This window comes from Apus apus, chromosome 2, assembly GCF_020740795.1.
Source record: "Apus apus isolate bApuApu2 chromosome 2, bApuApu2.pri.cur, whole genome shotgun sequence".
NCBI classification, from domain to species: domain Eukaryota; kingdom Metazoa; phylum Chordata; class Aves; order Apodiformes; family Apodidae; genus Apus; species Apus apus.
In genome coordinates, this window is record NC_067283.1 from 71721650 (window position 1) to 71738385 (window position 16736).

Genomic DNA, 16736 nt, shown 5'->3' on the forward strand with positions numbered 1-16736 from the left:
TGAATCATGGGCGCTAGGCATGAGGATGAGTGCAGGGCCTGTGTTAAGGTAGATTTGTACATACTGCTTTGAGGGGAAGGGATAGCAATGCCACAGCTAAGAGTGGCTGTGGGACAGAGCCACCCTTGATGGCCTGGCCTGGATGGCAGCCGGGATTGCTGTGTGGATGCAAGGCAATCACGCACTCCGTGCAGCCGTGGTTGTCTCTGCTGTGGGAGAGAAGCACAGGAGGAGCTGTGCCTCAGGCCCTGGGGTATGTTGTCTGCTGGAGAACAGATTCAGGTCCCACTCCCCCCCCCCATCACAGCAGGAGCTTCAGGGTTTCGTATTTGCCTCTGAGCTGGCAAGCCGGTGCCTTCTGCTCTGTGGGACAAAGAGTAACTGACTAGGGTGAGCAGAATCTGCCAACGAAGAGGATAGGTTGTGATTTGTTGTGTTTGATGAAGAAGAGGAAAGGGTGGTCAGCTTTAAAAGTCCTTGTTGGTGCTTTGGATCTCAGCACCAGGACACCTGCGGCAGCTGCTGCCCCAGTACCACCTTCATTGATTTCCACGAAAGCTTTGTGAATAACTTCGGAGATGAAACATCCTTCTTAGCTGACATCCCTGTGAAATCAGCTGTAACAGGGTCAAAAGCGTTTTGTATCTCTGTGCGGCTCAAAGTGGATTTAAGGTCATCATTCTCTTCCAGCTTCAACTTGGGCAGGTACAGATCCACTTCAGCTCTCATCATGCTGGTTGATTTGGTTGATTCAGCCAGTGTCTCACAGGTCAGCTCTCTTTCAGCCTGCAGGGAGGGAGATCAGACTGTCAGTGATTTAAACTCTTTTCTTAAAAGTAGTGAGGTATAGTCTGGAACTGTTTGAGTAGTTATTTTATTTTTTTTTCTGTTGTAAAGAATATTGCTAGTTTTTCATGTGTGATTCATAGTGATATTAACAGTCACCTGCTCTGTGTGTATATATATATGACTTTTTTCTTAGTAGTGGTAAATCAATGGAAGACATAGCACCCCAGCGACAAGTAAAAAGATATTTGCCCATATCTGTTTAGAATCTGAAATTGATCCTGGCATGGTCATGTGTGGCTGTTGATACATTCCGGGTCAGGATCAGCACTTACTTTCAGAAACCTCATCACAGAATATCAGGTGCAAATCCAGACTACAAATGACATAAAAATAAATTAATACAGCCCTCAGAAGGAGATAGCTCTAGGGCACAGTGGTTCAGATTTGGTCGTTGCTTCCCTTGTACTATTCTAGCAATAGAAAAAGGGACACCAAACAGGCTAAGACAGTTGTATCTTTTTAGCTGTATACCTAAGTAAAATACTATGTTTGTAATGTTATCAGATGCTCTGAATCCTAAACTGAAAAATCACGGTGTTACAGTTTATAAAAAAATGTATGCACACAGCAGAACCTATTCTACTGTGATTTTGAACTTCGTTCTTCCTCACTCTTCATCTGCTCCTCTTACTGTCTCATAACTGTGTGTGATGCAGCAGTACGTCAGTTTTACCAGCTCCAGATCAGTGGTGTTATCATTGATGTCATCTGGCAGGAGAACAAACATGCCGAGTTCATTTTCCACGTATGGCAGCTCAATTATTTTGAATTTCATGGTTGTTTCATGGAGTATCAAAAATGTATCTCTCAGAAACATCATCTGTACTAGTTTAGTCTTGGTCTGTGAAAAAATTTAGACATGGTGGTACTTCAGTCCTGAAAATGGATGATGAAGATACTTGCCTCATTGAACTGAAAGCAAAAATTTGTCAACATGTACAAAGCCTACTCAGCAGTGTTTGCATGCTCAGTACCCTTTCCTTTGAACAGTATCACATGCAACTCCTTTTCAAAGTCTTTGGGAACTCTGCAAAAAATTGGCATAGACACATACAGTATCTACCTGCTAACTGAACCACATGTAATGTTTTTCTCATTGTAAAATTAAGGAGTTCGTTTTAATAAGCAAGCAACTACTGTAAGTGTCTCATGACATCTCCCAAATGCTACGTTTTTGGAGTGAGAACCTTAATTGTGAAGGAAAAAGTGTTGACTTTCTTGCCTTGGATGCCTATTTTATACTTTCAGGCAATACTGATTGTCTCACTTAGCCTCTAGACCGTATTTTCTGTGACCTGTGCTGGCTTTTCCTCTTCCCCAAACCATAGAAGACCAGAGTACAAAATGAAATAGTCTTCTGAACTCCTATGCTGCATTATCTTCATAGAGTTTTTACTAATATATCTGCTAAGCTTTACAGCTAGAGTTACATCTGAATGTAAAAGTTTATCTGTTTTCAGCCTGTGTATCAGGTACCCCATGAATTAAACCTTCTCTGTGCACCAATGTGTTGGTAACATATTTAAGACAGGGTAAAAACTGCTGCGCAACTGCAGCTGGGAGAGAGGAGTGAGAAAATGTGACAGAAATAACTATGCAGACACCAAGGTCAATGAGGAAGGAGGGGAAGGAAGTGCTCCGGGCGCTGGAGCAGAGGTTCCCCAGGTGAAGACTATGATGATGCAGGCATCCACCCTGCAACCTGTGGAGGACCGCATGCTGGAACATATCACAGCATCACCTTGGTTGGAAAAGACCTTGAAGATCATTGAGTCTGACTGATAACCTAACACTGACAAGTCCTTCACTAAACCATAACCCTAAGTACAATATCTATATGACTCTTAAATACCTCCAGGGATGGTGACTCCACCACTGCCCTGGAAAGCCTGTTCCAATGCTTGATAAACCTTTTGGTGAATAAATTCTTCCTAACATCCAATCTAAACCTCCCCTGGTGCAATTTGAGGCCATTAGCTCTTGTCCTATCACTTGTAACTTAGTTGAACAGACTGATCCACACCTCTTTACAACCTCCTTTCAGGTAGTTGTCGAGAACAATGACATCTCCCCTCAGCCTCCTTTTCTCTAGGCTGAACAAGCCTATCCCCATCAGCTGCTCCTCATAAGACATATGCTCCAAACCCTTCCTCAGCTTCATCGCTCTTCTTTAAACATGCTATAGTAGCTCAGTGTCCTTTCTGTTAGGGAGGGGTCCAGAACTGAGCACGGTACTTGAAGTGTAGCCTCACCAGTGCTGAGTACAGGGGTAAGGTCTCCCTGGCCCCTCTGGCCACACAATTAATTATACAGGCCAGGATGCTGTTGTCCCTCTTGACCACCTGGGCACACTGCTGGCTCATGTTCAGCTGGCTGTCAATCAACACCTCCAGGTACCTCTCTGCTGAGCACTCCCTCTCCAGCCACACCTCCCCAAGCCTGTAGCACTGCTGGGGGTTGTTGTGGCCAAAGTGCAGGACCCAACATTTGGCCTTACTGAAACTCATGCAGTTGGCCTTGGCTTATCCATCAAGCCTGTTTAGATCCCTCTGTAGACCCTCCCTACCCTCAGGCAGATCAACACTTTCACCCAGCTTAGTGTATTCTGCAAATTTACTAAGGATGCACTCTATCCCCTTGTCAACATCATTGGTAAAGATGTTAAAGAGGAGTGGCCCCAGTACTGAGCCCTGGGCAGCACCACTCATGACCAGCCACCGACTAGATTTAACTCCATTGACTACAGCTCTTTGGGCCTGACCATCCCAACATGTGGATGTGCTCTGAAGGATGCTGCAACCCATGGAGATCCCATGCAGGAGCAGGTTTACTGGCAGAACCTGTGACCTGGTGGGGAGCCCACACTGAAGCAGTCAATTCCTGCAGAATTGTACCCCATGGTAAGGTCCATGCTGGAGCCATTCTTGAAGAACTGCAGCCTGTGGGAAGGACCCACATTGGACATGAGAAGGACTGTGTCCCACAGACGGGACCTGACATTGGACCAGGGAATGAGTGTAAGGAGGAAGGAGCTGCAGAGACAAAGTGTTATGAGCTGACCTCAACCCCCATTCTTGTCCCCCTGCTCTGCTTTGGGGGCTAAGTAGAAGAGCTGGGAGTTAAGTTGAGCCTGGGAAGAGGGGTGGAAGTGGGAGGAAGGTGTTTTATATTTGGTCTTATTGCTAATTATCCTATTCTGAGTAATTGGCAATAAGTTAATTTCCCTAAGCTGAGTTTGTTTTCCCTGTGATGGTAATTTGTAGATGATCTACCTGTCCTTATCTCAGTCCATGAGCTTTTTGTTCTGTTTTTGTCCCCCTGTCCTGTTGAGAATGGGGAGTGATGGGGTGGCTTGGTGGGCACCTGCTGGGCAGCCAAGGTCAGCCCACCATAACCATGTACCAGGACAGACCCTAAAGCCACACAAGTAGTGAGGTAGGCTTTGGATACACAGTCATGACATTGACACAACCATTTCATGTTGCCTGGCCTACAGAAGGTGTTTGCACTCATAATCTATCTCAAACGAGATACATGCTTCCATTGACAACTAATTTTGCTTGCCTTTGACACAGTCCAAAAATATGCATGCAGTCAGTTACTGTGAATCGTCAGCACCTGATCATTTAAATACTATTATCTCAATAATCTTCCCGCAGTTTATCCTGAATACATCATCCTCACACACTAAAATGACAAACCCCCATGAGAATTCCCTCTGAGGTGTTATGCAACACCCAGGGTGTGTGAGGGAGGAGCAGTTGGTTCAGTTTCCTTGATCTTGGGGTAGAGTCTGTGTGTCAAAAGCAGCAAAGAGAGGTAGGTGTGTAGGCATTGCTCTCAAAAGCAACTCAGCCCCTCTGGAAATGGGGTCTTGGTACTTTCACACATTTCCTCTTGTCCTTAAGCTACCTAACAACAGTGTTCTGAAGTGTTTTGATACTAAAGAGCTATTAATTAAAGTGAAAATCATATTCTCATGCATATCCAGAAATAAGATAATGCTGACTTATTTTCACAATTGCTGTTCTCATGGAGTTTATACCGTGAGCCCAGCTAGGAGCAGTGTTGCAGTGGCATACAAAATGCAGGTGGAATATTTAAGAGGTTGCTTTCTCTTCAGTAATACACATATTGACATATGACAACAGGCATATAGACAAGGAATTTACCTTGCTCAGTCTGAACAGCATCTCAGAAGTATTTTTCTCCAGAATTTTCTTTTCCCAGTTTCCTTTGAAATAAATGGCATTTACTAAGACCAATACAGTGTGAGAATTGAGAGATCCTGCAGGCAGCAGATACTGGATTTTCCCTTCAAAATCAGACAAATAGGACTGTTACTCTATCATGACTATGTAACTTGCCAATTTTAATTGTGCCTTCTTCGTGCCTAGCAAAAGTCTTTCCATTTGAGAAATTTTTTACTCTATATTTTTCACGGTATGCAGGTTGTAAAATTGGCTTTTAAAGTATCTGTATCTTTGAAAAAAAAATAAATATTGCAATTTTGATAGTAAATGGCTTTGGAAAGTAGGTAAAGTGGAATAGCTAGGATGTTCTGTGAAGTCAATTGCAAGCAGCTGAAGAATGCCAAAGTAAAGCCTTCACCAGTCAGGGTGGAGCCACTTATTATCTGCCTGTGCTTCCCTTTGAATAGAAATAATTCAGAAGATGCTACAGCACAAAGAAGGAAGGATGTAGGAAGGACCAGCAGTTAGGTTTGGAGAGAGTATTCTTCAAGTTGTTTAACTGCACTTTGATCATCATCTCCCCCAAGTTTTCATCTTTTATGGATGTAATAGCTTGTAATGACCTGTAAGAATTTCTGAAATATATAATTGGAAAATGTATTATTATTTAGTTAAATATGAGTCATAAATATGTTAGAAGTAATCAGTCCAACAGCTTATACAATCTGTTAATACAGAATTGGAGAAAATATAATTTGTTTGAAATGGGATGAACCATTAAAATAAGATCTGATACATTCTATGATAAGTATTAAGTAAGGACTGATCAAGCTTTAGTCTTAAGGAAACTGATATTTGAATTTTATATCTTTGAATTCCACAGTGCAAACTTGTAGTTTTGAAATATCCCATGAGAAAAAAAAAATTCTTCTGTGATTTTTTTTTAATTTCTCATAGTAAAAATTTATATAATTTGAATATTTTTTCCTGCTTTATAATGTAAAATTGAGTACAAGAGGGAAGAGTAGTCTCATAAAGTTGAAACAAGGGTTTTATTTTGCTTCAGAGGCCAGGAACATGCCAAGAGTTTGCAAGGACAATAAAGGACCAGAGATAAAAGAAGTGTTCAGGTAGAACAATGTCAGGGCATAAAAGCATAGGTATAATATTTGCATTGGTGTCTGCTGTGAAACAGCTCATGGAGATTCCCAGCAGGAAATTCCCTGGAGACTCTGAAAAGCATAGGTATAATAGATTGTACAGAAAATTAGCAATAAGCATTCAGAAGGATAAATTATTAATCAGGAGATAAAACAAACTCCAAGATAAAAAAGAACAGTAATCACATTTAAAACCACCAGCCAAGAAATTGTAAGATGACTAATACAACATCAAATTTGAAAAAGATTTCAAAGACATGGGGAATTACAAACTCATGAGTCTGTATGGGGCAAATTAATAGAATCAGCCTGGTGGTTGTATGGATAAACATAACATGTTGGCAGAGTGTCAACAGAATTTTGTAATAGGAAGTCCTAAATCACAAATCTGTTGGAGTTTTTGGAAGATGTCAGGAAGCATGTGAGTAAGAAGGTTGAGCCATTACAGCCTATTTACCGAAAGGCATTTCTTAAAGCTTCTCAGGAAAAGCTGAGCGTCTGTGGGACTACAGAGATAGGTCTTGTTTGTGTAAATGATTGGAAACAATGAGTATGCTGCAGAAAGTGATTATTACTGTTCAGGAATGAGGTGTTGTAGCTGTAATGGACAACTGCATGAAAAAAAATAACAAACAACCCCAATAGTGGCCAAAATGGCAAATACAATTTTAAGAGTTACGAAGACACGAGTAGGGAACAAAAGAGAGAATACTGGCATGCCAATGTACAAAGCTATGGGGTGCCTATTGTCAGAGTTCTCTGTGCAGTTCTGGTCTCCCCAGTCTTAGAAATGCTGGAGTATAAAAGACACAGAAACAGATTACAAGAATGACCAGAGATATGGAGAAGCATCCTTTGGAGGAAAAGTGAATCAGTAATGATGCCAACAGGTAGCAGGCTCAAAAACCACAGTGGCTTCCTGCAGTACATAGTTCAGTTGTGGAACTCCTGGTGCTAGGGGTTGTGGTAGATACAAAAGGAAACTCTGAAAATTCCTATCTGTTGACAATCCCAGTTAATGTCGGAATCTTCTTAAGTAAAAATGTTCAACTCACAGGCAGTAACAGGAAGGTCTTTTCCTCATACAGTCGGTTGGCACTCTTCAGCACGTACATGCTTCTGGTTTGATGGCACACGGGCTTTTTGAAACCAGAGGGGATGTTTTTAGCTCGCTTGTGTTCAGGATCCTTGGGAAGAGATCAATTAATGTGGAATATGTATTTTTTTCTGTCTGAAGTGTTGCACGCACTGTGGCTATTTAAAATGCCCAGGTTGTTTTAATTAAAAAGGAATTTTAGGGAATCACAGACTCACTTAGTTTTGAAAAGACATTTAAGATCATTGAGTCCAACCTTGAACCCTACTCCACCAAGTCCAGCACTAAGCCATATCCCCAAGTGCCACATCTAGACAACTTTTAAACATACCCGGGGATGGTGACTCAACACCTCCTTGGGCAGCCTGTTCCAATGTCTGACAACCCTTTCAGTGAAAGAGTTCTTCCTAATGTCTAGTCTAAACCTCCCCTGGTGCAGCTTGAAGCCATTTTCTCTTGTTCTGTCACCAGCTGGAGCTCTGTTTTGAGTATGTTTCATGTTTGTGTCACTGTGTGTAACTGGACAAACTGTTCTCTGTCTATAGGGTGATGATCTGTTTCTGCAGTACTGTGTAGGCCTTTGGGGACATGAGCTGATGGTGCACTTAGGAAGTTGAATGTCTTCATTTCAGTCATGGTTAGGCCTAATTTTGAGTGTCACGAGTACCAATGAAGGCAGCCTTGTGGCTTTTGAGGAGGTGTTTTGTTCTGACAGAATCTAATGTCAGGAGACAGATTTACTCTATTTCACATGAATTTTGCTGTTGCTGTTTGGATTTTGGAGGGAGCATGTCCTGGATGTCAGTTTTGATGGTTTTAGGGAGCATGAGCTCAATGCCAGCTGTATCCAGCTGTTGCTTCATGAATAGAGGAATAAGCTGCTACCTGTCAGCTGTTCCCCTCCAGCTGCTTGGGTGCAGTCTCCTCCTCCATGGCATGTACCATGTCCTGCATGTGACACCCTGGGAGTCTGTGCCACTGGCTCATGGTGACTTGTCATGAGGTTGGTCAGGTGGCATTCCTTGCTCTAGTCTTTTCTCATTCATGCTGAGACATGGACTGTTAAGAAAGACACCTAAGAAAGAATTTGGTAACCAGAGGACACAGGCTAGGAGAGGTTGGGTTTTGAAAGGGGATAGGAGCAGACTGTAGAGGTAATGGAGAGAAATGTCCAAAGGAGCAGATTAGGCAGACTTTCCTACAACTCAGGAAATTAGTGAGTTGTTAAAATGACTGTAGATGTAATGACTCATCTTGAAGATTCATCCCCTGCCACCTAGGGAGGGAATAATACAACCTGCTCCCCTTTTAATTCCAGTTTGTCTAATCTAGTTTCTTTGAGCTTTCTGTGAGCTTCATTTAGTTTCTAAAGAAACATGGCTTGTTTGAGTTTACAAGACTCTTGGTGCTTAGGGAGTTGATTTGATGAAAAAGATCTGTGCAGCAGTTCTTCCTGGTGGCAAGTCTCTAGGGAGCTGATGAACAAGGGTGAATCAGCACGCATTAGCTTAAAGGGGATTTTTTTATCTGCTTGTTCTCTTTTTCTCTTTATCTATATAGTTCTTACTGAAGTGAAACAGTACATACAGACTGAAAATGAGCAAATAACTATCCCCTTCTCAGAGACTTTTTTTCTCTGAGTCTTTTGCTGTAATAAATACCATCTTTCTTTTCCTTGGTCTCCCCAGAGAAGGCCTTGTCTCAAACAAACCTTCATCTCCTGCAGTCTGGTGAAAATGAAGAACCTGTGGTGATGATAAATGTTCATAAAGACAGCTTACTTTTTGAAGATAAATGTGCCCAAGGATTATGTAGTTATGTTAGTTTTCTATGGTAGTTCACCAGTCATACCCAGTGTCAGTTATTCCATTAAAATTTACTGAGGACAAGACCTTACTTTTTATTTAGTCTCTATAACGGTATCATAATTATTTAGAATTTAGTCACATTTACTATTTAAGAATAGATTAATAATATGGCTCAAATATTATTCTATTTAGATAAATGGTCAGTTCATGCTGGAAACATGGTATTTATTTTCGGACCATGACTAAGCACAACAAAGAGCACAGTGCACTTCAGGGTCTTACTACTGGGACAGAAATGTAAAATCGTACATTTAATGTGTTTAAGTAAATGCACGTAAGCTAAAAGAGTATATGACTGAGAAGTTCTGCTAAAGCAGGACTAAGAGAAATCATGCTTTCAGTACTAGTATGTTTCCACTGTTCATGGGAGGATTACCTTATTTATGGACTAATGACATGACAAACAAAGGTATTCATACTGCTCCAGTGCAGGCCCACACATGTTCAGGAGAGCAGACTAGCTCTGGTATGCAGTCCAAGCAAGCAGATTTGCTACTTCAGAACCAACTGGGTTAAAAATAGAAGGTAGGGTTCCAAGCAAGACCAGCAGTAGTCTTAATGTCGGTCACTTCCCTCTAGCAGACCACTTGCACTGCTCTGGGAGATATAAGGGTAGTGCAGAACAGGGCAATCTCATAAATTAGGTGGAAGAACAGTGACCTGCAGGTTATTTCCAGTCCCCAACATTATGGCACATCACTGTTCTCTCATACTGTTCCTTTCTGTTCCCAATGGGCAGAAAAATAATGCAGTTTTTGTGGGAACCACCTGTAAGGTTTGGCACTGCTGATTTCAGAGTTTACCTCAGCCATCTGGGTTGCAGCATCACCTTTTGCAGCCCGGTAGACCATGGCAAGAGCAGTTGCAATACTCCTTGGAGAAAAGAAAAAGTTTGGGCCTTTGGAGGTTTCATTCAGCTTTTTGTAAAGGTCCAGAGTGAAGCTGTTGGTTGACACTGAGAGAGACTCCATTGGTACAGCCTGAGACAAATGAGTGTCAGAGAGATGTGATGACTGCTTCTTCACTTTTAAAAAAACACAAAGCTGCTACTGGGAGACTGCCTGCACCCTCTTAAATACAGCGTGAGGGTGTCCCTGTAATGTGGCAAATATTGCACAGAAACCAAGTACACTCAGCTAATAGGCTTCTTTTTAAGATCTGCATTTTCTCTCCCTTCCCCATCACTCCTCAATGTCCTCAGCTATTTTATTTATTCTTCATCAAATGAGCACTATTTTAGCTAGAATTGTTTTCAAAGACCAAACCTGATTTAAAAATTTGCTTAAGTTTCATAGAATTACTCTTCTATTCTGAGGGAGTGAAGCAGAATAATTTCTCACTGTGTTGCTTTGAGCTTTCTATTTCTTTAAACTGCCTACATTTTTTTATTATTTTTTTTTTCTGAAAAAAAGTGTAGTGAATTCCTGCAATTCACTACATGTGTCTTGAAGGCTACTAGAGTTCTGTAGATTGGTATATGTTCTTGGTGTAGGTACACCCACATTTGGATCCAAGTGGATCCAGAGCAAACCTGTGCTTCTCATTAGCACATTTTAGATAAATCTGATACTGTTGACAAATATTAGGATAAATTCAGAAGTTTCCATTGTGTTCACCAGTTTGAGGACTACTGAAACTGTCTAAAGTCAGTGGAAGGTGGTATCATATGAAAGGTGAAGCATTAGATCAACTGAAGCAACTAGACGTTTAGGTCTACCTTCACCCACAATTTACATGCCTAAATAAAAACCTGCAGTCCTCAAAGCCAGCTGCCACGCAATTTTATAGATGCTCAGAGCCTCTGGGATCCCTGAGTTTTGATTTCAGAGCTTTCCAGGGCTCCACAACTGCTTTGAAGCATTCTCAGGAGTGCTTCAGACATGAATGCCCTGCAGCCTAGCTCATACTTAAGCATTTTTAGGACCTTCCAATCAGGTATCTCTTACTGCTGTGCCTGGAGATGGCAGTAGTCCCAGAATGTATCTAGGGGACAGTGCTGAGCTGAATGTTTTTCCTTGAGGAATCTCAAACTGACATATCCATCTCCTCTTCCCTGAGAGTCTCCAAACTGCATCTGCATGGGGCAATCGAGCATTTCCCAGGCTTGAGAGAGTGAACATGTATGTGATTTCTGTAAGGTACGCTGGTCTACTAGCCACTTTGGTCACCTGGAAAAGTCTGGATGCCTGATCCAGTAGTTATTTAATATTAATAAAGCAGAGCCTTGAACCAATACACTCCACGCTGAGGATGCAAAACACTGTGCTACAGAGCCATGCTGTCTTATGTGCTCCGTTCCAGGATCAATAGGAGTGTATTCTCTCCTTCAGTCCTCTCATCCTAAGTTGAATGGTAGCCTGGTGACTAAGGCACCCTTCCTTCAGGTAAGGAAACTTTCTGCCCTCCCAGGCTTTGTAGGTTTTGCCCAACCTGGGCTTGCATCCTGACCACTGCGCCTTGGCACAGAGTTTTCCTAAGGGCTACGCTTTGGACTAAAAAATGAGCACTCCCTTCCCCTGCATGACTTTCTCGCCATCATTTAACTGCTCAGTTCCAAAGAATTTAACAATAAATTTTTAAGACTTCCAAAGTAAAGCTAGTTTTTTTTCATATGAATATTTACACTACCTGAAATCATGTGTGGGGAGAATAGTTAAGATCTGTCTTCAGTCAGGATCTGTGGCAGTCTGTGAGGCAATTAATACTTTTTGAAATGCAGAATATTTCCACATCCCTTTTCTTTTTTACGTCCTCTTTTTGTATTAATGTGCATGCTCCCTCATTTATTTCTGCTTCTCCTCTCTAACACTTGCTTTCAAAACTCAGAGAGACCTTGTCAATTCAAGGCCAATGTTAGTGGGTCTGTGTCCTGAAACCTGAAGACCAGTATGGCCTTTCTCTCACAGATGGTGTCCACAACCTTAGCATTTGACCTTCAAAAATGTAGGAATTGCAGAAAATAATTCAGCCACCCTGCACTTGGAAGGGACGTGTTGAAATAATTGTGTAGCTCCCTTTTCTTTTTACTCTGCAAATTGTGGAAATTAATAGAAATTAATCTAAAAAAATATGGCTAAAAGGGAATATTGAAATAAGATGTTAGTTGTGTCTCAGATGGACGCATCCTGTGGTTAAATTTGAGACAGGAAGTATTTCAATACTTGTGGCCTCTTGGTCACAAATTTTGTGATATTTTACATTTTTGCTCTTCTATTTCAGAAAGCAGATCGCAAAGGAAGCTCAGAAGCTATTTACACCTTATAAATACCTTAGATATTTATACCTAAAATAAGTGATGAAATGAGAGTGAACAGTGGACTCAGTTGAACTGGAGGATGTTGTTTTAAGAGGCTGCTCTCCTACAAGAGGAGGTGAAGGTGCTCTAGGTACCTACAGGCCCTGCACTTTGCCAAGCTTATTACTCCTTTATGATCAATTGAGGGAGTTTAGATCATCCACCACAAGGTGCACAACTGCTTGGAAGCTCTGCTTGTAATGATTTCTTTTACTGATACTCTTTTGTATTGGAATAGAGAGCTGAAACAGCAGAAAGTGTGAAAAGGACATCAGCAAAGATGTAACACAGAACAGTGTAATTAGCAATTCTGTTGGTTTACTCTGCTCTTACCTGTGTGACTTAGGTTAAACTGCATTGATAAATTTGCTTTGTGATCAATGTATGTCTTTTCTGTGTACATTTATGGCTAGTTAGGAATGGCCTCTGCCGACGAGTGTGACACATTCGAAGTAAACCAATTACCAGTCTACAGTCAACCTATGCAGAAAAAACATCAGGATAAAGAGTACAAGTCCGTATTTTGTACTAGAATTACATTTTTATGCTTATATTCACATTGAATCTGATTGGTACATACAAGGTTTCAAGAGTGATATATTTGCCTCTCTTTTTTTCACATTTTGTTTTGAAATGTGGGCAGGTTTTGTGCCTGGAATAACCCCCTTATTTCCTTGCTTAGAAATGTATTAGACACTACTGTGTTTAGTTACATGCTTTAAGAAATGTTTCTGCCTGTCACCGTTTGACTCAGGTCTGACAACAATGCTCTCGATCCCCACCCCCTCCCACCCAGGTAGGGAAGGAGAGAGAGAAAAAGAGAGAGACTTGGCTGGATTGAAAACTAAACTACACAGCTTTAATTAAACACTAATGATAAAAGAAAATACATACAACTATATACAAATATGTTCAGGTATGTGCAAAAGCCTCTCACCTCCCCCCACCTCCAGCAACTCCCACAGCATCTCCTGAGCTGGAACAGTCCCGAAAAATTCCAGAGCTGCTGGAGAAAGCACAGAGTGATGAGGATCAGGAGAGCTCGAGCCTGGGGGTCGATGGTGCTGGATGGACGGAGTCCTCCCCGGACGCTAGCCATGGATGGAAGAGAACGGGAGAAGCAGCAGGAAGGAAGTTGTCTTCTGTGATCTCTGACCTTCCTCTGAGCTTACGTAGACACATGGAATGGAACATCTCTGGCCAGTTTTGCTGTCTGTCTAACTCAGCCTCCTATGGGGGGGTCATAGATCTCCCCATAGTGTCTGAGCCAGCAGAGTGAAGGTGTGACCTTGGAGACCCAGCAGTTAGAAAAACATTCCATTCTTATCAGCCTTAGTTAGAACACATTGTGACTAGTTAAAAGAAAGCTTACTGAAGGAAAAAAAAAATCAGCAAAAGGAAAATTGGCTTCATCGTGGCTCAAACCAGGACACAGTCATGTATCTGAAACAGCTGTTGTCTATTTTTAGCTAAATGAATATGCGAATTAAAAAAACCCAAACAACAGTTAGTAGTGCTACGAGCTGCAAAGATTAGCCAAACATACAGGAAAATGAAGAAAGGGTACCCAAATTGTGTAGACACTCTTTGTGGTATATTCCAGCTGCTGCAAGATCCTGTTTAGTAAGAGAGAGTGGAGTTTCAAAGCAAATTGGCCGAAGAAGAGATGCCCTTGGTTTTGCTGTGCCAGATGGAAACAGTGAGAGGAAATAGCAAATTGCTGCAACCAGAATGGTAGAAACAAGGTTTCACAGCATTACAGTGCCTGACCTGTTGACCTCAAGTGGATTGACCTCTGACAAATGGTCATAACAAGTCTTTTGATAAAACCAGTCATTTTCCTCTGCCATACTGATGAAGTGATTTTGACCTTTTTGAAACTATCTTTCGTTCCCATCTTACTCAGCATAGATGTGAAGTTGTATCTTTCTGCCTGATTGTCATACTCCTACTCCTGTGCATTGTGAATGGTGGGATAGGTCACACAACTGCAGTGTGGCAGTGAAGTGATACAGGCTTTTCAGGAAGGACAGGCAGGACAAGGAAAGGGAGTTGTCCTTTGTGTGAGAGAGCAGCTGGAATTCATGAGACTTGGCCTTGGTGTAGGTTCAGAGCCAGCTGAGATCTTATGGGTCAAGATTAGTGGGCAGGCCAACACAGGTGCTGTTGTGGGCATCTGCTGTAGACTTTCTGGTTATGAAGGAGACCTGGACTTCCTCAAACAACTGAAAGAAGCCTGGTCACTTTGGGGGACCACTCTGATAGCTGCTGGAAGAACAATACATTAGGGCTCAAGCAATTTAAGGTGTTACTAGAGTACATTGAGGACAACTTAATGGCACAAGTGATTGAAGTACCGACAAGAAATGATGTTCTGCTGGACTTGATACTGAGAAACAAGGAAGAACTGATCATGGATGTGAAAATGAGAAGCAGCCATGACTGCAGTGACTACAAGATGATGGAGTTCAGGATCCTAAGAGGAAGGAGCAGGGCAGAAAACAGGACTACAGCCCTGGATTTCAGGAAATCTTGAGAGATCTTCTTGGAAGAATCCCATGGGATATGGCCCTGGAGAGCAAAGTAGTCCAGGAGAGCTGTTTGATATTGAAGAATCACCCTGTCCAAGCTCAAGAATGGTCCATTCTGACAAGTAGGAAATCGAGCAATGTGGTACGAGACCTGCACAGATGAGCAAGGAGTTCCTTACTGAACTCAGACATTAAAAGGAAGTGTATAAGATGTAGAAGCAGGGAAGGTGAGCCAAAGGGAGTATAGAGTTGCTCTCTGATCTTTCAGAGATAGGGTTAGGAAAGTCGAGGTCGACCTGGCATTGAATCTGGCAAGGGATGTGAAGAGCAGCAGGAAGAGAGTCTACAAGTACAAGACAAAAAGACTTGGGAAAATACAGTTCCACTGCTGTGAGGATGGTCAAATGCTGGAACACGTTGCCTGGACAGGTCAATGGAGACAGATATTCAAAATCCATCTGGACATGGTCCTGTGCAGCCTGCACTAGCTGCCCTTGATTGCACAGAGGGTTGAACTAAATAATCTCAAGTGATCACTTCTAGCCTGAATGATTTCGTGAGTCTGTAAGGGTTAGCCTGACTTGGGAGCCAGACAGAAGATAAAGCAGATTCCATTGTTGCTTGCAGTAGATGATCTCTGAAGAGAGTTTCCCTGTAGATGGGTTCCTTTCTTCTCTTTCACCCTTTTCACTGGCATCTCAAGTATGTCTTATACTAGAATGTTTTATACAGGTATGTCTTATACTTGGCATCCTCTCCCAAGCAAAGCAGAGACTGTGAGTAGCTTGGTACCAAAACCAGCCTGTTTGACCCTTTGCACCTCTCACCAGTTGATGGTCACTGTACTGTAGTTCCTCAGAGAGCTTCAGAGCCCTCCAGTGTGGTATGAGTGAGGGGATGCACAAAAGTTACCATAGAAAGACCTTTTGTTTGGCTTGGCATGGCACTCTTCCCACTTCTTTGGGCAACTTTTGCTCTTACATGCAGAGATGCTTCAAACTGGGTATATGCAATTTAGGAGTTCCCAGTAATTGGGAATACATTCAGCAGAGGGATAGGATTAATATGCCACTAGGCTAAGAATTAACATACTTGCCATCCTGGTGAGTCTTTGCTGGACAGGCATCCCTCAAATGGATGAGAGCTTGTCTTTGTCACTCCCTAGGTGAGGCTCAGCCTCAGTGTTGTTAGTTGATGCCTTCAAATTCTTCTTTTCTTTTTTAAAATTGAGATTTTTGTACCTCCTCATGCAAGTGTTTCTCCTTCTGAAGCCTTTCTATGATTACTCTCCATTCTGACAATAATTTCTCTGTGTTTTTACTTTTCTTATTTTGCATGGCCTTCACTTATGTGCTTTTCCACACCTAAACAATAAACGTCTTAGTAAAGCTGAGTCAATAGTACACAACTTAGCTGCACGAAGGTAGGTCCTGGCTGACAAACAACTGAACTCTGGGCTCAGGGTTACGGGGAAGGAAGGTCACTGGTTTTACAAGCAGCACTTTGTGCAGGGAAGAAGATGTAGGTACACTTTGTTGGGTGGAGATGTACTTTCAAAGAGAATGCCTTGTGTGGAGGTGGAGTGAGTTGTAATTATAAGTGGAATTTTGCTGAGAGTAAATGTTTTTACATTACCTCCCTCTTGCATTCAAATCTTGTTGCATTAGATAATGTTCTCTGACATGTGGTTGTTGAGTATCAGAATAGCTACAAAACTTAATGCCATTCCTCACCGCCACAGGAA

General features: G+C 42.0%; 1 protein-coding gene across 1 annotated transcript; it reads right to left on the reverse strand.

Annotated features, from left to right (window-relative positions):
- Positions 1 to 385: 385 nt before the first annotated feature.
- Positions 386 to 10146, reverse strand: LOC127380408 (heterochromatin-associated protein MENT-like). The gene is given in 8 exon segments (XM_051609232.1): positions 386 to 585; positions 588 to 786; positions 1523 to 1690; positions 5022 to 5238; positions 5637 to 5677; positions 7258 to 7389; positions 8960 to 9043; positions 9970 to 10146. Coding segments are annotated over 8 exon segments (1209 nt in total). The 5' UTR covers positions 10138 to 10146.
- Between the last annotated feature and the right edge of the window lie 6590 nt (positions 10147 to 16736).